At 39.4% G+C, this 25,831-nt stretch overlaps 3 protein-coding genes across 4 annotated transcripts; 1 reads left to right on the top strand and 2 right to left on the bottom strand.

The window, feature by feature from the left end:
• Window positions 1–1,281: 1,281 nt before the first annotated feature.
• On the bottom strand, window positions 1,282–12,442 carry LOC111334991 (uncharacterized). Of its 2 annotated transcripts, none has more exons than XM_022940808.2 (2): window positions 11,844–12,442; window positions 1,282–3,679 (listed from the first exon to the last, which is right to left on the bottom strand). In XM_022940808.2, exons 1-2 carry the CDS (start codon window positions 12,186–12,188, stop codon window positions 3,641–3,643), a joined length of 384 nt encoding a protein of 127 aa, XP_022796543.2. In that variant the 5' UTR covers window positions 12,189–12,442; the 3' UTR covers window positions 1,282–3,640. The 2 variants fall into 2 exon arrangements, with proteins under 2 accessions (XP_022796543.2, XP_088617111.1); XM_088760985.1 differs by lacking the exon at window positions 11,844–12,442 and adding an exon at window positions 6,823–7,905.
• Window positions 12,443–13,799: 1,357 nt separating this feature from the next.
• Window positions 13,800–23,356, bottom strand: LOC111335000 (gamma-aminobutyric acid receptor subunit alpha-6). Its single transcript, XM_022940829.2, has 9 exons — window positions 23,199–23,356; window positions 20,392–20,468; window positions 19,760–19,845; window positions 19,158–19,225; window positions 18,343–18,563; window positions 16,647–16,729; window positions 15,876–16,004; window positions 15,039–15,394; window positions 13,800–14,450 (listed from the first exon to the last, which is right to left on the bottom strand). Exons 1-9 carry the CDS (start codon window positions 23,217–23,219, stop codon window positions 14,145–14,147), a joined length of 1,347 nt encoding a protein of 448 aa, XP_022796564.2. The 5' UTR covers window positions 23,220–23,356; the 3' UTR covers window positions 13,800–14,144.
• An 871-nt stretch (window positions 23,357–24,227) lies between these two features.
• LOC148729888 (uncharacterized) lies at window positions 24,228–25,700 on the top strand. The gene is made up of 2 exons (XM_088760867.1): window positions 24,228–24,641; window positions 24,804–25,700. The coding sequence occupies exons 1-2, from the start codon at window positions 24,228–24,230 to the stop codon at window positions 25,581–25,583; spliced, it is 1,194 nt and encodes a 397-aa protein (XP_088616993.1). The 3' UTR covers window positions 25,584–25,700.
• Window positions 25,701–25,831: the final 131 nt, after the last annotated feature.

Genomic DNA, 25,831 nt, shown 5'->3' with positions numbered 1-25,831 from the left:
TCATTGGAGTAAGCACTAATGTTTGCCTGCATTTCTGAGGAAGTAGGCTTTTTAGATACCGGGGGAAGCGTGCTGGAAGGTCGAAGAAACAAAAATCAACGGGAGATGGTCTTAGGATTCCTGTGATTTTTTCTAGTCGTCGCCATTACCATGTTTCATTAAATATCAAAAATGCCACATGAACGTTACAAATCTGTGGATCAGATCCTTTCGGTGTCAATATGAACAACTTAATTTGCAGTCTAAGTTATCGACCGTTGTACCTTTGGATTTTTGCTTTTGAATTCTCGATCTATTTGTAACAAGGCTCGGCTGACAAATGATTTAATAGATGATCACAATGTCGACCTCTTTGCCCTGTCCGAGACGTGGTTTTGTGGTGATGACTCGGATTTATATTATATCCGTGACATTTGTCCAGACGGATATGTTATCCACCATGTTCCTCGATTCCGTACTACTAGTGGCGGGGCTGGCATTGTTCTCAAGAATAATATCAAGGCCAAAATTCAAGCACATGAGTCCAATTGCTCTTTCGAACATCTTGAGCTGAAACTCAGAGCTACAAAGTGTTTTGTCCATTTAATTGTCTTGTACTGTCCTCCTTCATCCGATGTGTCACTGTTTTTTTGATGAGTTTGCCGGCTATCTTGCCCATATTGTAACAGCATCAGGCCACTTGCTGATTGTTGGTGACTTCAACTTTCATGTTGATTCTCAAAATAGTGCTGGTCAGCGATTTAATGGCCTTCTTCATTCATTTAACCTTCGCCAGCATGTAAATGATTCTACACATAAGAATGGCCGTACCCTTGACCTCGTTATCACAAGAGAGGAACAATCTTTCATTAAGAATCTCTCAGTCTTTGATCCTGCACTTTCTGATCATTTTATGATCCAGTGTAATCTAGATTTTTGTAAACCTCTTGTTCAAGATCAAATGTTATCTTTTCGACGTTTACGTGCCACTGACATGGATAAGTCAGTCTCCTCTGACCTGGAAGACTCCGCGCTAAATAGATCACCTCTAAATGATGACCATCCATTAGCTATTGATCAGTTAAACTCCACTCTTCAATCTATAATGGACAATCATGCCCCAATCATTCGTAGGTCTGTTACTCTTCGCCCTTATGCGCCATGGTTTACGGATGAAATTAAAGTTGCAAAGAGAAAGAGAAGAAAACTGGAAAGAGGGTGGCACGCGCATAACACCGAAGCTAATCATCTATTATATACCGAACATTGTCGCGAGGTGAATGACTGGATTCGTTGTGCAAAAGAGAAACACTTTTCATCTATAATTGAAAGCAACCAAGGAGACCAGAAAATATTATTTCAAGCAGTTAATAATTTGTTATACAGGAAACCGATAGTACGCTATCCTTCTGTGGGTTCTAATATGGCTATAGCTGAAAAGTTCAAATCATTCTTTATTAACAATGATACGACGTATACGCGATAGCTTACCTGTTCACAGTTCTGGATTTCCGAATTTCCCTCACTTTGGATAGTCTGTGACTCAATCCCGGCCCTGTGAATTTGGGGCTTTTCAACGTGTTTCTACCGACCTTATAGCCAACTTCATTAAATCCTCCAGAGTGAAAGCTTGTGCTCTCGATCCACTACCAGCTTCTGTGCTAACTAAATGTTTACCAAGGTTGCTGCCAGTGATAACTGATATTGTAATTAAATCGTTCCTTAGACGAGGCTCTTATACCAAACTCACTCGAAACTGCCTTGATTATTCCATTGTTAAAGAAGACTAAATTAGATACTGAAGATTTTAAGAATTTTCGTTCTTTTTCTAACCTTCCGTTCGTCTCTAAATTGATTGAGAAATCGGTTGCGGTACAACTTGTGCAGTACATTGATGACAACAACCTTGATGAGAAATTAAAATCTGCTTACAAGAAATTGCATAGCACTGAGACTGCCCTTCTGAGAGTTCATGACGACATCTTACGTACTGTGGATCGTGGTTGTACTGTTGTTTTATTACTGCTCGATCTATCTGCGGCATTTGACACCGTCGACCAAGGTACATTACTTCACAGACTTAATACTCGGTTTGGTATCAAAGGCAAGGTTCTTACTTGGTTTAAGTCTTATCTCACTGACCGAAGTCAATTTGTTGGCATAAACGGATCAAACTCCTCTCACTCTGATCTGATGTTTGGAGTTCCCCAGGGATCTGTTCTAGGTCCGATTTTGTATTTACTGTATACGTCTCCTCTCGGCGACATTATAAGAAGACATGACATGAACTTCCATTTTTACGCGGATGACTGTCAAGTTTCTTTTTCACTTGACTCGGTTTCATCAGTTACTACTATGAGAATCGAAGACTGTCTACAAGATATTGGAACTTGGATGTCACTGAACAAACTAAAACTTAACTGCGATAAGACTGAGCTTTTGGTCATCGGATCGGGCAATCTGTCTGCTTCTTAGCTTCCTTTTTTTATAGCGATTGATGGATCTGTTATACAGCCTTCGAACTATGCCAGGAACATTAGAGTGATCTTTGACAATAAGTTAAATAGGGAATGTCAAGTTTCGGCTATATGAAAATCTGCATTTTTTCACATCCCGAATATTTCTCGGATTAAAACGTTTTTGTCAGTTAGTAGTACTAAAGCGTCAGTACACGCCTTCGTTACATGCAGATTAGACAACTGTAATTCTCTGTTATATGGTCCTCCGAAACATTTAGTTCATAGATTACAATTAGCCCAGAACTGTGTGGCGCGGCTGATCTTATGTGGTCGCAAGCATGATCGCGTTACTCCTTTACTGAGGGAACTGCACTGGCTCCCCGTGGAGCAAAGGATTATTTTAAAATCTTATTTTTTACTTTTAAAGCTTTAAATAATTTTTGCCCTAGTTATATCAGTGACTTGTTAGAAACTTTTAAGCCTACTAGGTCTTCGCGATCATCGAGAAGGAACTTGTTAGTGATTCCCCGCTCCAAGTTGAAATCTTATGGCGATCGCGCCTTTTCTGTCTCTGCACCTAAGCTGGGGAATGACATTCCTGAAACCATAAAATGTAGTATAGATCTTAACACTTTTAAGCATATGCTTAAAACTTATCTTTTAAAGCGTTATTTTAATGAATGATTATGTTTGATTATTATTTTACTTTTTACCTTGATTGTGAAGCGCCTTAGAGCTTTTGGATAGGGCGCCATATAAATTGTCATTTATTTATATTATTTTAGTTAATATTGGATACAAAACTATTTTTTTAAATTCAGGAGTAAATAAACGGCAACCACTTAAAGAATTGCTACGCTGATTCTGGCGGTTAAAGGGATTACTCGGCTTTAATTAGGTATTAACAAAATCTGCGTTGGAAAACGTGAGGACCTATAATGCATGTTTCACAACACTAAATTATACTTCTAGCCCCGTTTGACGGAAAGTTGGATAACGCTGTCCACTAGATAAATCTTTATTTGGTGGATATCGCAATGCGTTTTGCTATCCCATATCTGCTGAAGGCGATTTCTACGTTGAAAATCGCTATCTGCCCTTTATGCACTAATGGCACTGCAAGACACCGGCTTATAAACTACTCTATTACATCTTCGGTATTAAGAACTTTTCTCCGGCGCTCGTCAGGAACTGTGAAACAGTTAATCTTGAGTACAGGAGGAACTTGGGGTCAAAAATATCTGAAAATACGAGATAAGAAAAGTTTCCGTTATTCCATGGCACTAACAGTCATTGGTAACATAACCCCTCTCAAATACTAGGGGCTTTTTTAAAGTAATCCCGGATGAAAGTCACCGTATTCCCTTTTTTTTTCGCCTCTTTAAAATTCTCAAGCCTTCTTCAATAGATTCTTGTCTGATAAGCGCGGATATTTAGCGAGTTTAGTAATATATTTCCGAGTTACGTGCGGGCGTGGAAAAATACGGGCAATGAGCAAAATGTCTGCACGTATCATTTATTAAACATTGAATAGGAGATTTATTATCTCATTATTATTTCATTTTCTAGTATTTAAGCCTCTTGTTTTCGAAGTATACCCTCTGGCCCTGTCCGAACAAATGCAAGCACTGTTTTTTTTAGCATGTAATTTGAGACCAGTTTTCTAGAAGGTCAAATTGTACGTTTTAGTTTAAAGCCTTTCAAAGATTTGTATGACCACTTTGATCATTCTTCAAAAGCTTTGACCAAACGCACTCCAACGGTACAAGTGTTTTATGTATTTTAAGTGGTAGTGTTTGAGACCCTTTTAAAGAGCGAAAAGGCCCATTGTTGCATTTAGTGTGTTGCGTTACATACCCTTATTACTTTCCTAAGTGAAGGAAAATTGACTAATCGCGAGAGTTGTGTGGTAAATCTTCTATCTTGATCATTGAATGAAGGACAGTTTAATGAGAGAAATGAAAAGAGTCACTTGATTTATAAAAACCTCTACCTTGCGTGAGGCGACACGCCTTAAAGCTTGAAAGCAATTTTAAAAGGCCGTCAACCCTTTAAAGGTATTGATAGACCTGTACGTCTCCTACCATTTGCTAGCGCTTTTAAATCTTCTACCCTCAAAGTTTGGCTCTTATTAGGATATCTCTTGATGCCTTTCCTTGGTGATGTGATAATATGGGTCAGTTCTGAGGTGTCATTTCCCCATCTGTATATTCTTGAGGTTTGGCAAAGCCGGATGAGATTGTGTTACAATAGGCAATATTTTCTTATGTGCTATTCTATTTGTTTAAAGTATACGTCTCTCCTGCAGAGATAACTCCAGAGAAAAGTTTCTCAAAACCCTCATCTAGGTTTCCTCTATTCTCGAAGGGTATTTTGAAACTCTGTACGTTTTCACTAAACGTGGAGCGAAACAAATTCGTTCTTAGGAGGCGTGGGGCTACTCCTTTTACTAATCCCGTATTTACGCTTGGTGGAAAAAGTTCGTGTATTACAAGGTCTCTTTCTCTTTAATATGCGTTTGCATGTCAAGGGTCAATTCCCTGTTAAATAACTCGTGTCTAGGAATATAATTTTTCACTTTGAAATGATTCATTCCGCCATCGGTTGTATGTATAACAGTTGCCATTTGTATGTCGAGTTTGGAATCTTTCTTAATAACGTCAGTTGCCTCCTAAGAACGAATTCGTCACGGAGGAATGACAGGAGTCGCGCATGCCCGTCGAACTTTTTCACTTTCGAAGGAACGGCAACAGACACTGAATCGCCACTACAATCCACGTATATTCACGCTATCTCGCTGCCACCAAAGAAGTTCACCTCAAGGCGTCGAGATGCAAATGACTCAATTTTTTGTTTTGCGACCATGATGCAACGCAATTAGAGTGCGTACACCGCCTGGAGCAAAACAGTGCCGAGCTAAACTGATTCAAAGGCTGCATTTCTCTCGGTGTTTGGAATGGCCTTTAGCCTTAAGGTTTAGGTTAGAATTATACAGAAAAGAAGGGTCAAGAACTGGAAAAATACACGGAAAAGTCATTCAAGTCATAACTTGGAATGCGGCTACCGATGGATCCTTGATCTGTTCTTTCCACTTTTTCCTATTTTTCTACAGCGGAATGAGCGTTTAGCTCCCTTTGCCTTTTTCTTCTTTTTTTGTCCTTGTTTGATGCTACGTTTAATCGTTGCATTAACCGGTGTTGGTAAAGCGTACCTCTTTCGATCGCGGCGAATTAAGTGCAGTAGTAATGTAAACACTATAAACCAATGTAAGGATTGAAGTTCCAAGAGGAAATGTGGTGTGCTTCCGTAGACATTGGCAAACACCAGATTTAAAATGCCCATCAAAGATGATATCGAAGACGAAAAAATTAATATCGCCTATCGTTAATGCAGAGGAAAGATACGAGTGGCAGCTAGTAAACTGATAACCTATCTACAGTACATTACAAGAACTGACATTACCTTTCGTGAAAATTATTAAGTTTCTGTGGCTTTCAGGATAACTGTGTAGTAACCGCTATTTGATGTCTGATTTGTTTTGTGTTGTTGCTCTTTTTTTTTTTTACGTTTTTTGCAAGTGACCCGTCGTTTTAGGTGTTTTCTGTTAAAGGTTAGCACCAGCAGCGAAGAATACGAAATTTTAATTTGTATTAATGCCGTGAAAGCTTCAATTTGAAATGCTATCTCGACACATTCTTGGAACTGAAAATACAGCCAACTCTTCATTACCAGTAACGGGCATACACAAGAACAGAAAGGTCTCAGCATAGGGTTGAGTTTGAAGAGTTGTTTTAAAACCACCTCCAGATTTCAGCTCACGGCGTCATCACTAACCTCATAGGAAAGGGCACCCTAGACTGAAAAAGCTACAGTTTCCTTGAGTGATTTTATTTCATACACACTGGGATTTACACTGAGAAGTACTATTGTTCGTGTCTTTGATTGGACGAACAATTCATTTCCCCAGTCGTTCGCTTCCAATCTTTGAAAGGTGTCGTTCAGTAAGAAAAAATCTCACCATGAGAAGTGTGCACTAACGATTTTTATTCAAGGGCTGTGATGCGGCTTAAAAAAAACTCACGCGTTTGCGCGCACTTTACATGTAATAATTTCTATTTTTATCACATGAAGGTACCCCCGGTTATTTTCCTTTAAATGGTCACTAACAAGTGATTCATCCACAAAGATAAATGTTTCACATCGTATCGCATTACACATAATACAATTTCTAGAGAGTCATAAAAAATAACTATGTCAGTTTCGTGTAAATTGTGCAGAAACTTGTAGCCAATATGCTGATAAACGGCTTTTTGAGCTAACTGAATATTCACACTTAACAGTTGTAACCGCAAACAAAGCTGTCTTAATCGTGGGCTATACATACCTTTTGTAGGGCTTCATAGCCAACATTGTAAAAATCTGTCTCAAAATCCTCCTCGAATGCTCCTGATGAGGTTTCGTCCTCATTGACGTCCTTGATGGCGCATTTGTTCTTATCACTGCTGTCTTGATTTCTTATAAAATTAAATGACCTGCATCTTGGGTCTCTCAGGCAAGCATCGGCACACGTGTAAGGCGACAGAGCATCCTCAAAATAGATTGTCTCGTACGATTTAAGTATTTTATTCTCGCGCCGATAATCATTCAGTGAGGGTCTTTGGAAACACGCTTGTGCGCACGATACGAGAAAGAGGAACAGCAACGAGGCACTGATCTCCAAGTATTTCATCTGGGTCTTATTTGCCATTGAAACTCCGCTTTAAACAGCTTTGATTTTCTTCTCATGCACGATTTATTTGAGCTGGTACATTTCAAAGTCTTCTCCAAGAGCCTTCAACATAGAATGATTCCCAGAGCCATTGCGTGAGTCATCGGTGAGACGTCCTTCACATTAATTACTTTAGATATATAATATTCTCGGTTTTATTTTCAGTTTGAACAAGAAGGAGACGTTTTACGACGAAACCAAGTCTACACAGTTATTTACACCCTCTTAATTAAAACTTGTGTCAACAAAGGACAGGTTATTAAACCTTTGATAGGACTAGCGAACAAAAGAAAATGAGTACCTCCAGGTTTTTGAGTAAATGTGAAAAACCATAATTCTCAAATAAAAGCGAAATTAAAACTTTCATAATTCAAATAAATAGTTTAACATTTGCCACACTTTTGTAAAAAAAAAGGTGAGGGGTTTCAGATCTACAATAGATAAAAATTAATTAAGTTGGCTGAAAGGAGTTCGTAACTGGACTTGACATTCGTTGTTTCGAATCTGTGTTCTTTTTCGTTTCACCTCTACACCTGCCTTTTGTTGTCGATCTCTGTCGTCACTTTGTGTCAATTTCATTGTTTTGGGGACACACGGGCTCTTATGAAAAACACAAAGTTCTAAAGGAGACAGAAGAGTCAAACAAAACTATGTCATGAAAGGTATTGAATACTGATTGAAATATTTGATAAAGACTGTCCACTTTGATAAATCATGCAATTTTTTCCACCTTATCGTATCGTGACAATGAAACTTCACTTTTAACAAATGTCGTTTGTTGTAACTTGTCGAGGGAATGTTATGTCGCTTGACATGATTCGGAGAGAATATTTCCCTGGGGTGTTTTGTTTCTTAAAGCTATCAGTTCATCTAAGAAATTGATCGTTTGGACAAATGGGATTAGACTAAGTAGAAATTAATTAACTTATATAAAAAGCTTTAACGCAACTTACGAAGTAGATTCCACTACCGGGCTTGAAAGTTACCATTTCTTTCCTGATCCTATTCTTTTCATTTTTAGAACGCTTCAGACATGGCTTATGTTAAGAGCATGGGGGATGCATGGCTCATATGGGACTAGTTATTCATCAAATTCATCATATAGCTCTCTAGCTACAGCTCGGTGGAGGAGCATCGAAACATGGAGTCGGAAGGTCTAAGACTCAATTCCTCATGGGCAGAATCAGATTTAGGTCTTTTTTCCATTGACAAGATGGATGAAATCTTAAAAAGGAAAAGAAACTGTTACTGAACATGCATGCCACGCCAGCGCGTGAATAGGTTTTTATTTTTGAAGGGTTCTCCCTGTCTTCTTAATATTTGAGGATTTGACAGCTTACTTTAAAAAGTAACATAACGATGATTTGGTGTGTTATATATTCCTGAAAAGCCTACGTCTCTTGTTAAACTTTGTAATGATGAGAAAACAATGTCCAAAAATCTATAGAATTCTCAATGTTAGGTATGTCTGGGTAATGCTACACATCGCGGTTAAAAGACTCTACGTATGAATTCCTCCGTTTGAGATATCTAAATTTTTCTCGACGTACTTACTGCGGAGATTACTCTGAAAGAAATTCGAATCTGTGGAAGAAGAGGCTACAATTTTTTGAACTTATAGTGCTTAAGAGGTCTAAAAGCGAAAGACGCTTTGCAATGAACGAGGAAGCAAAGGTCATTTTACATTTACCATAAAAAAATACATGGAAAAGAGATTTTGAAATCCCTTCAGCTAACCCGACACAGGGTCGTATGCCACAGTTGTAGTTTTTTTTTTTTAAAATCGGTCGACTGTACGTTTTGTTTTTACAATAACTGCTTCTAAACGTAAATTGTTATTCGTCTTACCAAGGGATTGTGCAAAGGCAATTTAAAGTCTGTTTGTTATCCCATAATATCAAAGGCTATCTTGTAAAAGTTGTCACCTGACCAACATTATTATTTACCCAGTCCCCATATTGCTTGACAAGGGAGGGGTATATGCGTTGAGACGCTCAGTATAATCAAATGAATATTTCCATTTTCGTTTACGATCGTATTATTCTCGGGCAAATCTGCCAGCATTCAAACGACTTTCGGTCGATATATGGTCGGGTACAACTACTTACGTCATCGAGCTTAGATCATCGCCAGATTTTTCAGGCAGGCAGTAACAAAGGTGTCTTACGTCAGTGTCATGCGGATGAAATATCATTCCTGTTTATTGACACGTGATTCGAGAAGAAGTTTTCGAATGGGTTACATCGATGAATGAACTCTGTGTCGCGGCACTTCAAATTACTGTCCGATATCGTAAAACAACGAAATCTGGTTGTTTAGGATATTGGAAGGATACGAATTGCTCAAATTGAGGACAATTTTAGAATTAAGGCTGACTATTTTTATGGACAATGCGCAAGCCTATCAGGCGTGAAAAGTGCTCTCGTGTTTGTGCTGAAACTTGGTAGAGAGGTAGAACATGTACAAAACGGCATAGTCCTCTGTTTCTTAAACGGATCGCTCTAACACAGAACAAAGGGCAGCCTTTCCGGCGTCGGCTCGACGATATAAAGTAACGACGCGAGGTAATTAATTAGAATAAAAACGAAAACAAAATCTAAATTCGGCGACGAGTAGAGGAGAATCATTGAGCTATTATTATATGTTGGAAATAACTGACGTCTTGTATAAAATCCGTGGAAGGATTTGAGAAAGGATAGTTTGTAAAAAACTCCATGAAAATTTTTTCTTTGCTACGAGACTGGCCATGATAATGTGCAATGTGAAATTCTACGTAAGATGTATACAACTGATATTTTCACGACATTAGTAGAAATCTTCAAAACTGATATTTACGATGTAGAGGGAATTAGCATAAAAGTGCGAAAGCAGTTTCATTAATACTTAACTAAACACACAGATTACGATAAAGAATAATGGTATCTACTAGACAAACATTATTCTCAACGAAAGCCCTGCTATAACGAATGGATTTTTTATGTCCCACCGTCTCCCCATTTGCCCAGAGAGCTCTGTTCTGAAATTTAATCGTATCTAGGACTAGATATCAGCTTTATCGCACAGATTTTCTGAACGTTAATTTATATGATTGTTGCTCTCGACGAAGTATTGTTTTAAAAGTTTTGTGGCGATCTGAACACTAACATCTGCCACGCTTCCGCTTGCTTTACACTGATCTAGACATGTACTCAAGCTGAGTTTCTTAACAGTTCGTCATTCGCTGCCGTTGAGAACGAAGTAATTGGAGAACTAAGAATTAAAGTGGAACATGATGCTTCGTTAGGTACACTGGAACCTCGATTTAACGATTCTCTATATAAGGAAGTCCTCGGTATAACGAACGATACTTCAGTTTCAGCCCTGCTAAAGTTACAGTAAAATGTATGCCGCAGAATCTCGATATAACGAACCAATTTACCCAGTCCTTTGGCACTTCGTTAAATAGAGCCAGTCCGCCTCTTTTCTCGGAGAGGACTATTCGGGTACAAAACGAAACGGCGCGATCCGCTTACAAGTAAACCCAAGAATTAAAAGCTAAATAGCTCAACTAGGGAACAAACCGTTCCGTTCACACCCTTCAAAGGTTACCCTTGCAGCAAGTTTACGAGAGTCTCGATGAGGTTAACCGTTAGCTGCAAAACTGTGAAGCGGCCTAAAATTGACGAATTGTAACCGTTAGACGCAAAAAAGTTCAGATGACAATGGAAAGATATTAACGGTGAGCCGCAAATTGCCAAAATTGTAACCATTAGCCGTAAAGGCTACCACAGCACTGAGACCCTCTTACAATGCGGTTCATGTAAGTTTCGGTTTTCATGCAAGTGACCCGTCGTTTTAGGTGTTTTCTGTTAAAGGTTAGCACCAGCAGCGAAGAATACGAAATTTTAATTTCCATTAATGCCGTGAAAACTTCAATTTGAAATGCTATCTCGACACATTCTTGGAACTGAAAATACAGCCAACTCTTCATTACCAGTAACGGGCATACACAAGAACAGAAAGGTCTCAGCATAGGGTTGAGTTTGAAGAGTTGTTTTAAAACCACCTCCAGATTTCAGCTCACGGGGTCATCACCAAACTCATAGGAAAGGGCACCCTAGACTGAAAAAGTTACAGTTTCCTTGGGCAGTGCGTTAAGTGATTTTATTTCATACACACTGAGATTTATACTGAGAAGTACTATTGTTCGTGTCTTTGATTGGACGAACAATTCATTTCCCCAGTCGTTCGCTTCGAATCTTTGAAACGTTTCGTTCAGTAAGAAAAAATCTTACCATGAGAAGTGTGCACTAACGATTTTTATTCACGGGCTGTGATGCGGCATAAAAAATACGCACGCGTTTGCGCGCACTTTACATGTTTTAATTTCTATTTTTATCACATGAAGGTACACCCTGGTATTTTCCTTTAAATGGTCACCAACAAGTGATTCATCCACAAAGATAAATGTTTCACATCGTATCGCATTACACATAATACAATTTCTAGAAAGCCCTAAAGAACTATGTAAGTTTCGTGGAAATTGTGCAGAATCTTGTAGCCAATATGTTGATAAACGGCTTTTTGAACTAACTGAATATTCACACTCGACAGTTTTAACCGCAAACAAAGCTATCTTAATCGTGGGTTATACATACCTTTTGTAGGGCTTCATAGCCAACATTGTAAAAATCTGTCCCAAAATCCTCCTTGAATGCTCCTGATGAGGCTTCGTCCTTATTGACGTCGTTGATGACGCATTTTTTTATATCACTGCTGTCTTGATTTCTTATAAAATTAAATGACCTGCATCTTGGGTCTCTCAGGCAAGCATCGGCACATGTGTAAGGCGACAGAGCATCCTCAAAATAGTTTATCTGGTACGATTTAAGTATTCTATTCTCGCGCCGATAATCATTCAGTGAGAGTCTTTGGGAACACGTTTGTGCGCACGATACGAGAAAGAGGAACAGCAACGAGGCACTGATCTCCAAGTATTTCATCTGGGTCTTATTTGCCAATGAAACTCCGCTTTAAACAGCTTTGATTTTCTTCTCATGCACGATTTATTTGAGCTGGTACATTTCAAAGTCTTCTTCAAGAGCTTTCAACACAGAATGATTCCCAGAGCCATTGCGTGAGTCATCGGTGAGACGTCCCTCACATTAATTACTTCAGATATATAATATTATCGGTCTTATTTTCAGTTTGAACAAGAAGGAGACGTTTTACGACGAAACCCATTCTACACGGTTATTTACACCCTCTTGATTAAAACTTGTGTCAATAAAGGACAGGTTATAAAACCTTTGATAAAAGAAAATGAGTACCTCCAGGTTTTTGAGTAAATATGAAAAACATTCTCAATTAAAAGCGAAATTAAAAATTTCATAATTCAAATAAATAGTTCAACATTTGCCATACTTTTGTGGAAAGAAAAAAGGTGAGAGGATTCAGATCTATAATCGATAAAAATTAATGAAGTTGGCTGAAAGGAGTTCGTAACTGGACTTGACATTCGTTGTTTCGAATCTGTGTTCTTTTTCGTTTCACCTCTACACCTGCCTTTTGTTGTCGATCTCTGTCGTCACTTTGTGTCAATTTCATTGTTTTGGGGACACACGCGCTCTTATGAAAAACACAAAGTCTTAAAGGAGACAGAAGAGTCAAACAAAACTAAGTCATGAAAGGTATAGAATACTGATTGAAATATTTGATTAAGACTGTCCACTTTGATAAATCATGTAATTTTTTCCACCTTACCGTCTCGTTACAATGAAACTTCACTTTTAACAAATGTCGTTTGTTGTAACTTGTCGAGGGAATGTTATACCACTTGCCATGATTCGGAGAGAATATTTCCCTGGGGTGTTTGTTTCCTAAAGCTATCAGTTCATCTAAGAAATTGATTGTTTGGACAAATGGGATTAGACTAAGTAGAAATTAATTAACTTATATAAAAAGCTTTAACGCAACTTACGAAGTAGATTCCACTACCGGGCTTGAAAGTTACCATTTCTTTCCTGATCCTATTCTTTTTAGTCTTAGAACGCTTCAGACATGGCTTATGTTAAGAGCAGGTGGGACGCATGGCTCATATGGGACTAGTTATTCATCAAATTCATCATATAGCTCTCTAGCTACAGCTCAGTGGAGGAGCATCGAAACATGGAGTCGGAAGGTCTAAGACGCAATTCCTCATAGGCAGAATCAGACTTAGTTTTTTTTTTTCCATAGACAAGATGGATAAAATCTTAAAAAGGAAAAAACTGTTACTGAACATGCATGCCACGCCAGCGCGTGAATAGGTTTTTATTTTTGAAGGGCTCTTCACTGTCTTCTTAATATTTGAGGATATGACAGCTTACTTTATTACCATAAATTAACACTTTCTGTTGTGACCCATGGTTCGACACAAGAGAGAGAAAGAGATGGAGAGAGGACGCGGGGTGGGGTTGAGATTTTTACCTGACCGTACTGTCAATATCCCGTGATATTTCCCGTGATATTTCCCGTGATATTTCCCGTGATATTTCCCGTGATATTTCCCTTGATATTTCCCGTGATATTCCCGATAATTCATCCCGATTTGTCAAATATTACAAGCATGATACTGCAAGCTAATCTGTTTATTTATTAATCCTACTCCTCAGCTCTTTGGTCCCTCGCCTTTCAATGATTCTTTTATGCTTTCGAATAATTTTGATTTCGAAATTTCCGTTACTTTTCGATTCAGGTGTTCTTGAGAACACGCCTTCCTACCTTTCGCCGTTTGCAGTCTTCGTGAACAGGGGCATTATTTAATCGTAAGCTGGTTCTAAACCACAATTTATTTCTTCATGTTGCTATAGTGGAGGGGGGTTTCTATGGTTACAAGTAATCGTCTTTCTTGAAAAAGTGATGGAATCATAGGCAAATTAGCCTCCCCCCTCCTTTCCAGCGACGCTCTTGGACTTAATTCACGAGTAGCTGATCCAGTAACCAACTGTGTAGCAAGCAAATGCTACAGGAAAGAGAATTCGTGACACACGATCTAGCCGGACTGCACGACTATTCCTCTGTTGTATGAGTGATTGCCATCTCTCTTTCTTTTCCATGTGGGCGATGTCTTCTAGTGACAGGGGTAGTGATTGGTCCATTATCGCAATGTTCATGGTCAGCCCATTTAACAGATCTTCATCCGGGACTTTGCGTTTTGCTGCTCTAGCTTTTTGCAGGTAAGCGTTAGAACCTGGCGGTTGTTTGGATGGAAAGGATTGGCATTCCTGAAAGATGAAGGGTTAACTTCCATTTTCACATGCACTTTAGTGCTGTTGAATTCCACTAAAAGTATTCCATGGTAGCAATTTTCTGTCGGAGACAGTTGCACAATTACCCACACAGTGGTAAGTAACACAGTACGTTAGCTATATGGAAAATGATAAATTATTAAATGGTGGAGCCCAATAGCTCTCCACCTAGTCGCAAACCCTCCAATTTTGATAAAATAACGGTCTGGGTAAGATTGCTTCGAAATAAATAAGCTAATATGAGTTTAAAATAAACTGATGCTCAGTTTTGGCTTGCGATGAGATGAAAGCCCTTGAGTGAGCCCAATCATGCGTATTTACAAAAGAAAAATAAACAAAACAAAAGTCTGCCTTTTCATCGGACATCGAACAACCGGTCTCTGATGTACAAGAATTGCTTTTTGGTATACTTTTCCTCTTAAATAACATAATATTCGTAACCAAGGGGAATTTGGTCTAAACCGAAAAAAAAATGCAGCAACAAAAAACAGCATCAACAACGTCGAGGTCTTCGCCGTTGTCGGTCTCGTTTCCTTCGTTATCATCATTATCGTTTTCACTCACCGTACTGTTTTGGTCAAAACTGCAGTCTTTGTTAACTGGCCTCGAAGACATCACATACGCAACCAGGCTCTCGATAACCGAGAGAAATATGAACGCAAATGATATAATAAGATACCAATCCACCGCTTTAGCGTAGCTGACCGGCGGCATGGAGGCATTAACAGCTCCAGACAGGAACATGATGGTCAGGATTGTAGTGATTCCGATTGTGAGTCGATCACCAGGACTATCCGGGTTCATCCAGAACGCAATCCAGCTTAACAGGACTATCAGGATGTCAGGAATATAAACTTGTAAGACGTAGTAGCCAAGGCGACGCTGGAACGTATAGGAAACAGTAATGGTGGTAAAGTTGACTGGGGAAAAATGGAAAGAACAAAATATGAAAACAGAAATGAAATACATGGAAGAGAAAAATTAATATATTTATCATCGTTTAGAAAGATGTACTCTGCAACGTTTGCGTAAAAGGTTGGTGCCCTCTGCCTTAAAAGTTCTAATCATCGCCTCTGGGTGCCTTGCTTCTAGTATCACTGGTAAATTAAACAGTAAGGTCATAGGAACAATGGAAATGATCGCCAACTAAAAACGCTCTTGATTGTTTAACACATTATTCTTGTCATTAGAAAAAGTGAAGAGGGCAGTATGGAAAATATGGATGGTGATGTTGTTAGGGGAGATGATTTGAAATACGTTCGACTAGTTCTGACTATTTAAAGTCCCGTGAACGCTCTCGAAACGTTGCGTGACGGGGAGGGAGTTAGAATTGGATATGAACCGTTTCTTAACACGAGAATTACACAGGATCTCTCATCCATTTACTCTTCATGATCTTACCACCCGTGTAACTGTCCAGATCAGCAGAAAACTTTGCGCCAAGAAACTTGAACTGCGCCATATTATCACGACTGACGTGAACATCGCTACTTTGCCACTTGAAAATGACGTCACTATCGTCATAGGCATCTGGAAAATAAGCAGTTGAGTCACTCGTTTGTCCCACAAGACATTGCTAATCCTGGTTAGCCAGACGGAAAATAGTCACGATTTTATAACGTGGTAGATCAACCTAAAGCATAGTGTCGAAGCATCGAATAATAATTGGAAAGTGAGGTCTTCGTCCTTATTCAGAACTCAGACTTTCTTTCTCTTTTTAGTCGTGAGCATATAAAGACGGTTATATGTTTTGTACGTTCAATCATGTCCCTGTTTGACTAAGAGGTTTGCGATCCCAATGAGTTCCGAACTTTGCGCATAAATGTTACTATGGATTAAATATACACAGTAGATAAATTTGAATCAAGTCAAAATAGCATTATAGTAGCTTCGTGGTAATATTACCTGACACACCGAAAATATGAAAAATTACAGACTGATTTTCATTGGTTGTTGCTCGGTATTTTAATATTAATGTTTTAAATAAAGGCAGCATCTTTAAAACAAAAGATAAACGAGGAGCTACTTTGCATGCACTTATGCTACTTTGCGTGCACTTATCAAGTACACATCACATAGGATATCACAGGAACAACATCCCCGCTCGCCTACAACTCGCTATTATCCAATGTCAAACGCGATGGGCCAGACGGTCAGTAAATCAATACTTACAGCTTCCAAACTTTAGATGACACGTCTGACTGTCATGAGGGAAACTGCGGAGGTCCATCACACATGATGCTTTGAATGAAACGCTGGAATTAATTTTTTTCAAGCAAATTAATTATTTGGTTACACCAGTCATACCTTTTCTGCACGCCCCTCCCTCCTTATAAGGTAATATTTTTTTCATCGGTCCAAAAAACTACCGTTATGTGTAAATTGTGTTACCTGTGCATCTGCGACCGTGTAAAAAGACGTTTGTCGCAGATCCACTATTGTCAGATACATGGAGGCTCATTTTAATGGTATATCTATTGCACGAGCGGCACCTTTACCTAGTTTAACTCTACAATAGCCCTTATTCCAGTTCCGCGTGCGCGGTTTAGTCGGACAGCAGTATCCTATGGTTGCGTACGCGAAAGCGAGGCTATTGGATCAAGCTTCACTGAAGATTACTAACAGGAGTGTAGAAAATATTACATCGCTGTTAAAGTTTAGTTAAAACATAATGGTTAGACACTGTATAGCCTTTGGCTGTACGAGCCGAAGTTCAAAAGAAGATTGTTGCGGCCTCACATAGCATTCGTTACCGCTATCAAACAAAGATCTTCTCCAGAAATGGCTGGTAAAATTCCGAAGGGAGAACACTCCTTTAAACGAAAATTCCTATCTATGTAGCGATCATTTTGAGCCTGAGTGCTTTGTAAAGTCCCTAGGAGGGCAGCGAATGCGACTCAAACCGGACGCTATACCTACGAAGTTTATTTTCTCCGCTGAAAAGCCACGGAGGTGTAGTACACAGCGGTTAAAATGGAATCAGTTTTATTCGCGTACCTAAGAGAACTAACTAAATAATTAAACACATGCTGTATATATGCAGGTCTCGAGGGTATTACATCACACATCACGCATCACATTACATCGCGCATATTACATGCTCGTTGGCATCCTAAACACTACAGGAGGAGAATACCTTATGATCGACAAGCAGCAATAACAACAACAAAGAAGAGAACTGAGACTGCGAGATGTCTCAATGTAAGGAAGGATACGACTGTGGACATCAGTGTCATTGATGAGCAACTGAAGAGGATCGAAAACACAGATACAATCGTGCTAAAAGATCCACTCGAATCTACAGAGTCAGGAAGACCACTGCTTGAAACAGCTGTGGTGGTACTAGTAGTTTTGCTTGCTTCGTTCACTTGTTTACATGCCAAGTGCTGCCACTTTTCAAGAAAATCGTCATCCCATCCGTTCTTGCTGTAGCTTTATAACCCTATTTTAAGGAAAGGGTACGCAGACATTAAGATTCTGTAACGACTTATCATCAGGGTAAAAATGCCAAGATTTAAATAAATATTATAAACTCACCTTTGAACTAGCACAGGTTTCGAAGCTGTCGATCCAGCACTTCTATCTTTGGCAGTTCCTTTGCGATACGAAAGCCATTCCTTCAGCCTTCCTTTTTTAGAATCACGAGGACACTTACCGCTTAATATTTTCACTTTCTCTTTGGCCGATAGAAATGCTCATGAAAATAATTCAACATTTTCGACGCTCATGCTAAATTCGACTTCACAACTTCTGTAATCTTCGAGAAAGCTTGATCCGATAGCCTCGCTTTCGTGTGCACTAATACAGGAAGCCGCTGTTCAACTACACCGCGCACGCAGAACTGGATTAAGGGCTATTCAAAATTTACCCTCTACTGTATTCGAGCACTCCTTCGGGACTAATGGATACTTTGCTGTGCGTTTCTGTGTCGGGTAACATCAAGTTTGTCAATCGAGCGTTGTAACAATACGCATCAGGAGTCCAGACACGGTTGATATCAGACCCCTTGAGGGTGATACTGCGATTGATTCTCCCTGCTAGTCTTTTATCCGTCCAAATCTGCTTAAGGTAAGAGTAAACTTCGAATTCCTAAAAAAAGAAAGTCAGGAGAAGGTTTTCAGATTGATCTAGCAAAGTTGGACTGAATGGTTATTCTGAAAGTGCGTTAAAATGAGTGCCAAAATAGACCCTAAGAAGTGAAACTCACGTCCATTTTTTATTGCAACGACAAAAATGAAAACTCTATTGAATTTGGCCATCTGCAGTTTAATGTTGGCTGAAAAGGACAGTTTGCGCATCACGGCCATTTTCGATTGAATGTAGTAAAACGAAGATCAAAGAAATCACAATGACCACAGAGAAGAAAGGAAAATATCTTTAAGAGCCAATAAGAACTGAAAATAAAACCAACCAAAACGCCTAAAGCGCGGGAGAACGCACGCGACCGCGTCGTGATCGGTGAAAGTTTTATATCGAGAGAGTGGCGCGAGTTCTCTGGACCAATCACAGAGGGAAGTAAAGAAAAACCAAGAAAATCCTGGGTAACTTTTAGCACTCAGTTGAAAATTTCTCTTGTATTCTTATAAGTGATCTATGTGTCAAGAGATTTCATATCTCTAGCTTACATGCAAATGTTGGAACATCTGATTTTGTTTATGTTGAGGCCCTTAATATTTTTCTTACCATGTCGGCCTCATGAATATTCCCGAAGGACTCCACATGGAGTTGTACCGACACTTCAACAGGCAAACCTACAAGAACATAACGAAGCTTTTTTGGTCTTGTTTTATGAGGATCAATGGATAGAACCGAATATCCTAAGTGCTAAGTTCCTGTGTGGTTAAGTTAAACTTCCCGATATAGCTTTTCGAAGAAACTAGGGAAGAAATTTTCATTAGCGCACTTCAGTTTCCTTCAACCGGCACTAGTGTTTGCCGTAAAAACAAACAACGAAAGTTAACACCATTTTAAAAGGTTGAAACCTCTCTTAGAGCCGTCGGTTTCCTTATCGATTCAAACAAGCGAATTTTGTCCGCTATGGTCCAAGCTTATAGCTGTGTCTGCTTCTAGATATGAATGCATTTAAGAGGTTTGCAGAACACCAAAGATACTAGAGCTGCCCCAGGCTACGCCTTCAGCAACTCCCACTCTTCTCTCGCGCTGTCTAAACGTCTCCCATGCATATTTGCCTGCTAATCATAAATCAATTCAACTGAAGAAACGTATTTTTCAGGTAATGGTCTATCATATACTAACATAGTTCACTGTAATAAATTAAATTGTACCTTCAAAGAGTCCTGGCCTCACGGCATCATCGTAATTAGCGACTAGCGCTTTTTTCACTGCGCTTGACTTGATTCCTGTTATAAAGCTGAGATAATGAGACAAAGATAAATCTGGGCAACTATTTAAAATTTAGGTCGATATTTCATTTGCAACGATTTTTTAATGACTGGTGACGAAAGATCTTGTTAACCTTATTCATATTCTCTACTACTACACTGTGCTTTTTATGCGTGCGCTTTATGTGTATGTATGTTTATTGTCTGTGTTCGGATTAAAAAACGCGATTTAAAAAGACATGCCAAATATTTGAAGCGAAAAAAAAAAATAGTGAACCGTAACATATAAGTGCATTTCTCAGAGCAGGGTTGGCGGAGTGGTGAGAGCGCTCGCCTTCCGCCAATGTTTCCCGGGGTCGATTCCCGGACCCGGCGTCATAAACGGATTGAGTTTGTTGATTCTCTACTCTGCTCCGAGAGGTTTTTCTCCGGTTACTCCGGTTTTCCCCTCTCCTCAAAAACCATCATCATTTGAATTTATTTAAGTTAGAGTTTATTTGGATTTACACATGACCCCACAAGCTGTTCAGCTTTAAACATTATCGTGTCTAAATGAAGGTGTTATTATTACTTACCGCGCTAGGAGGACGTAGATCCTCAATATCCAGAAAACATTTACATTTAGACGAGTTTCTTTCTGCATGGCTGTCAACTGTCAATGATAAAAAAGCCTCATGTATATCTCTATTGTGACTGCTAAATGATAGCAACAGGCGATCCATAGAGAGGGTTGCTTAACTGCAGTTCTATTTACAAGACAAGACAATACATACATACATACATAGGTTAATTGACCACTCCCCATAGGGGCTTTTCAGGGCCAACACCCACCCATCCCACCCAGGGGAGGATATCCACCACACAGTAATCTCGTGCGTGGGAAATTAACGTCTCCTACCCCTAACCCTGCAGGAGACGGGGCCTACGGTTTTATTCGTCCTTATCCGAGAAGACGAGAATATCTATCCATTTCTTGATTATAGAAAGGTAGCAAATTCTCCTCAGTTACTTTAAGACCTTGAGTATTGGTGTTAAAACAATGCTGAAATAAATTTCGGGACGTAGACGAGAATTTAGTTTCCGTCTTAATGTGAGTAAAGAGTCATTGTGTGCAGACCAACCACATTGTCGTTTCTTATTTTTACAGATTTGGTGCCAATCATCTTCTAAAACTCCTTTGAGGTCATCTTTCTCTGCCTAAATTAAAGAGCCGAGCCTCGAAAAAGAATTTCATGTAAAATACTGAAGAGCATAAACGATGACTATCGATTAACAATCTTCGTCACAACAAAGTGTACTTCACAGGAATCTTAAGTGCCCCTAGAGTTCCTATGGTTCTAAACATTGATAATGAACAACGAGGAGTTTTCAAATCTTTTCTAAGTACACATCGTTCCTAACCGTACTTTTTGCAATAGTTGGGCTTCATACATACGTACATATTTATTTAACGAGGGTAACATATTAATTTACATAAGTTTTCTAACATATGGCCCTCACATGTATACACAGTACATTTTAAAATTACAATTAATTTTTACATTACAGATTTTAATATAATTCATACACACACAAAAAGTGTAATAATTATTACAGTCATATAAAACACTAATCAGTTTGAATAGCAATTACAATCCGGTGAAAAACGGCGATCATAACAAAAAAATCCTCTAAATGCAATATGCGTGCAAGCTTGTTAGTGAAAAATAGGCGGATTTTCCGCTTGACAGTAGTGAGGACGGTGTTGAGCGAGATAGGTAGTATAGAGGAGGAAGTAAGTTGCTTGAGATGCGTCTCAAGACCATTGAAAAGAGTAGCGACTGAGCAGGCGGAAGGTGCGCTTACCAGAGTTGGTGCGGGGTTTAGGGAGAGATACATTGCAAGATGCTGCGCCTCTTGTTGAGTACCGGGTTTGCACCGAAAATAGAAAGCTAAAGCTACACCGTAAACAAGGTGGAGAGTCAGGATTCAGAAGAATGGAATAGAGAATTTGTAGCTTTCTGCATTTGATGACATCGATGATCGGAATCCAGTTAAGTCTAGAAAAAAGCGAGACTGATGGAACAGAAAATCGGCACTCAGAAGGATGCGAGCAGCTCGCTTCTGGCAACGCAGAAGGCGGAGAAGAGAATCCCTGGAGCACGACCCCAGACTGTAGAGCAGTATGCAAGTTTACTATGGATGCAAGAGTTGTGAAAAAGAAGAGAACTCGGAAAATCCAAGAAAGGAGAAATTCTCCTGAGAAGGGAAAGTCGACTATTTAGTGTTTTGCTGAGGCAATCTACGTGCTGGTCCCAGGTGAGGTGATCATCCAATAATACGCCAAGTATCTCAGCTGAGTTAACTTGTTCAACGACGATACCATTCACAGAGACGTTCAGATCAGGGCTTTGGAGATGTCGTAACCTTTGCCTTGTGGTCACTAGCATGGATTTCGTTCTGGCCGCATTGAGCGCCATTCGGTTTAAATTGGCCCAACGACACACATCTACAGAGAGTTGATTGAGTCTAGCCTCGACTTCTTGTAACAAAAACGTACTGATCTTTTTTAGTGCATCTTCAACGGTATTATGTTGAAGTGGAGGGGATATCACTTTTTTCAATTATTGACAAAAAAATCTTGTTTGAATTAATGATGCCCAAGGGAAGAAAAACACTGAATAAAATCCCGACCAAACACGAAAATATTACAGGTAAAAGAATTGGTACAGGTAGAGAGGTTTAACGACGTATACAGCGACGAGTCGAACTTTGAAAAGTTTAGAAAATAATTTCATTATTCAGAGACCGAAAGGAAGGTGTTGATTCCGTAAGCGTTCAAGGAGCACATTCATGACGATGAACTTCGATGGCGTTATCAAATCTTGCCAATAATTTTGCATCGCCAAGTGTCGTCGATTTGTCTATAAAGTTCGCGATTTCTTGTGTATTTACTTCGTATGGCAGATGTGGTAGTTTTTGAACAATACACAATCTACATTTAGTTAGTTTATACTGTATTTGAGCCATACCCTTGCGTTTCGAAGGACCTTAGTTGGTCCAACATATGTATGCGTCAGAATTTATCTTGGCCCAATTTCAGTAATCATCATTACAACAACACCTTGAGACCGATCCATATAAGTTACGTTCTAAACCACCTCTGTATATACAACGGTGAAGCGAAAAGCCATATATATAACATCACTGCTATGAGTAAAATTAATGAAGCTCAAGCTATTACGATTCGTTATTCTTTCACGATCGTTAAAAACGCTTCGGCTGGATTAATTATAGCAACACTAAAACACAACTATCTTCGAAGCAGAATTTATGACAATTTATGATCAAAACCTCAAGTGCTTGAGGCAGAAGGTTAGTTTCATGTCTCAAGTACACTTACCTTAAGACGTAACTCATTCATCAGCGCCTTTAAGAGCAAGAATAACCATATCCGAGACAATTTCAGAGCGATAACGCAATTTCAATCAAGAACGATGGTTTTGCTATTGCTGGGATACCCCTTGCGGTGAAACCTTTTTGAAAACGATGATTATAAAAAGTGTTCCTTTATAAAATGCAAATGCAGAAACTGTAATTTCTATGGGGACCAGTAGTCTCCAGCTGTTCCAACTGAATGGTGCCTTCGCGTGTGGCAGGATTCAGATATAGTAGAACAAAGCAAATCATTAATTTATGTTATATCTCACGAAAATTAATTGGAGGACAAAAAAGGTAAGAATACTGATTTGTTCTTGTATGGTTTTTCATTCCATTTCGAAATTCCTTCTTCGTGCGATTGTTTTTATGTAAGACTTACGTGAGAGCTACAATCTACGAAATAGAAACGTCAGACATAATAATCTACTAAATAGTAGCTAGACTTAGCTTACACTTTGTGCCTATACTTTAATGAATTGTACCTGTTACAACGAATTTGGGGCCAGCGGTCCGTTCACGTGGTGGGGTTCAGTCCCCTCCCGTCAACATATATATTGTAGTGTTCGCGCGTAAAAGCTTTTTTATGTTACGTAGTTTGGTGTTGTTTGTCTTTAAGCTGCGTCTCGCGTTATTTCATGATCCAAACCGTCAGTTGTGTTTTATGTTTTCATTTCGCCGCGTTTATATCGTTTATTATTTTGTTCATGCCATTTATTTTCCGTAGTTACACTTAGTGTAGTTTAATTTTGTTATAGAAACCACTGGTCGAGAAATAAACGTATATGGTTCGGATAGCCATTGAGTGATGTTACCAGTGCGTACGTTACAGTTTCCGACGTAGGATTAAGCCGTTCTATCGTCTGTTTGCCCTTATTCCGGTCGAATTATGTCTACGAATTTTACATCAAAGGAGTAAGCGGGTGAAAAGGGCGTCGAAAGGACGCGACAACCAAGTTCACACGTGGACATCGAAGGTGTTACGCGTGAAAGAATGCTCTCCCTAAAGAGAAGTCGAGCTGGTCACCTTGAATATTTGAACAGGTTGTACAAAGAAGCCGAATTATTGATGCAAAACCCCGAAAACATTCGAGATATTCGTGCGAAGAAGAAAGATATTGAAGACGCGTTTGGCAGATGTTTGCAGTCGTACGAAGAATATTACCAACTCGCTGTGGAACCCGGAAAGATTGCAGAAGCGCTTAACGATTACTGCAGCGTAATGATCGGCAGAAAAGAGTTCGACGAACGTCTTGAAGAGTGGTTGCAGACGGCTGAAAAGTCTCCAAATGAAATGTTAATGTCCTCGCGAAAAGAAGAAAATGTCGACGTTTTGGAACGTTACGCTACGCTTTCACGTGCTGACTCTAGAAGCGCAAAGTTCAAAAGTTCGAGGGCTAGTTCGCGCGTAAGTGAAAGATCGAGAAAGGCAAAGGCTGAATTACTTCGGCGAGAAGTAGAGCTTCGGAACTTGTTAAAGCGTCAAGAAATGGAGCGAGAAATGGAACGTCAAATTGCTGAGCTGAAAATTCAAGAGGATGAACTGAAACGTCGCATCGCTTTATGAAAGATTGAAGAAGAAATAGAGAAGGCCAAGGCGATAGGCGAATTTTATGAAGGTTCAGAGTACTCAAAGTCTGCATCGAAAGAAGAGAAAAAACCACCTCACACAAGGGAAGCGCATGACCCCACTCTTTCCGCCACAAACCCAACTCTTCCAAACGGCAAACGGAATCAAGTAGGGAGAACTTATTTAAGATCTGAGCTGAATCCAACTGCCGAACCGTGGAACCCAGTCCCTACTCGGTTTGCTGCTAGTGGTGAATATCCCATTGTTTCACAACGGTTACAACAAGTATTGGGGCAGCAACAGGAAGCTCTGCATCTAATGGCTTACTCCCTTCAGCAAGCACTTCAAATGCCCAAAACAGAGCTTCTCACATTCGATGGCAATCCTCTGAATTACCGGTTGTTCATCAAAAACTTGGAAGTCAATATTGCCAAAAGGGTTCCAGATGCCGAGTCAAGACTCACGTACCTCATCCAGCACTGCACAGGAAAGGCTAAAGAAGCCATCAAAGATTGCTCTATAGTCTTCCCACCTGAACATGGTTACGAAAATGCCCAGGACATCTTGCACCGTAGATTTGGTCAAAAACACGTCATTGCGCATGCACACATAGAGAAGATAGTAAATGGCCCTCAACTAAAACGTACAGATGCTGTTGGTCTATCAGATTTGTCTGTTCAGATGCAAAATTGTGCGTTAACACTTGTACTTACCGGTGCGTATATTACAGTACCCTCAATAGCTTACATATTTTACCTATTCGATTTCCACGCTGTCTAATAAACCACGTTGTATTCTTTTATCGAAAAGACTTTTTCGTTCTTTTCAAGTACTGACCCGGGGTAGCAAAACAGTACCAAAGATAATTCATCTACAGATAAAAAATAAAGATGAATTTTTGCCACAGTCTTCCGGCGGTGTCGTGCGAAACTGGGAACAACGAAATTATATCATTAACAGAATCTAAGGAATATTTAACTAAGATGGTTTGTTATGTATTAAACAGTAGGGTTCCTCCATAAATGCCA

The sequence above is a fragment of the Stylophora pistillata genome, chromosome 5 (genome assembly GCF_964205215.1).
Source record: "Stylophora pistillata chromosome 5, jaStyPist1.2, whole genome shotgun sequence".
NCBI lineage: Eukaryota > Metazoa > Cnidaria > Anthozoa > Scleractinia > Pocilloporidae > Stylophora > Stylophora pistillata.
Note: the sequence above shows the minus strand (reverse complement) of the source record. Positions and strands in the feature narration are given on the sequence as shown.

Bases quoted from the DNA above. Each gene is read 5' to 3' on its own strand.
- LOC111335000 (XM_022940829.2), bottom strand. From the start codon at position 23,219: ATGAATGAGTTACGTCTTAAG. The intron at 16,005-16,646 runs GTAAGTATTGAT...CTTATTTTCCAG, and splicing joins TCATCTAAAGTTTGGAAGCT to ATGCCTATGACGATAGTGAC. The intron at 14,451-15,038 runs GTGAGTGAAAAC...TTCATCTTTCAG, and splicing joins GTTTTGACCAAAACAGTACG to GAATGCCAATCCTTTCCATC.
- LOC111334991 (XM_088760985.1), bottom strand. From the start codon at position 7,185: ATGGCAAATAAGACCCAGATGAAATACTTGGAGATCAGTGCCTCGTTG. The intron at 3,680-6,822 runs GTATGTATAGCC...TCGTATTTTCAG, and splicing joins GCTATGAAGCCCTACAAAAG to ATATTTTTGACCCCAAGTTC.
- LOC148729888 (XM_088760867.1), top strand. From the start codon at position 24,228: ATGCTCTCCCTAAAGAGAAGTCGAGCTGGTCACCTTGAATATTTGAAC. The intron at 24,642-24,803 runs GTAAGTGAAAGA...GCTTTATGAAAG, and splicing joins GTTCGAGGGCTAGTTCGCGC to ATTGAAGAAGAAATAGAGAA.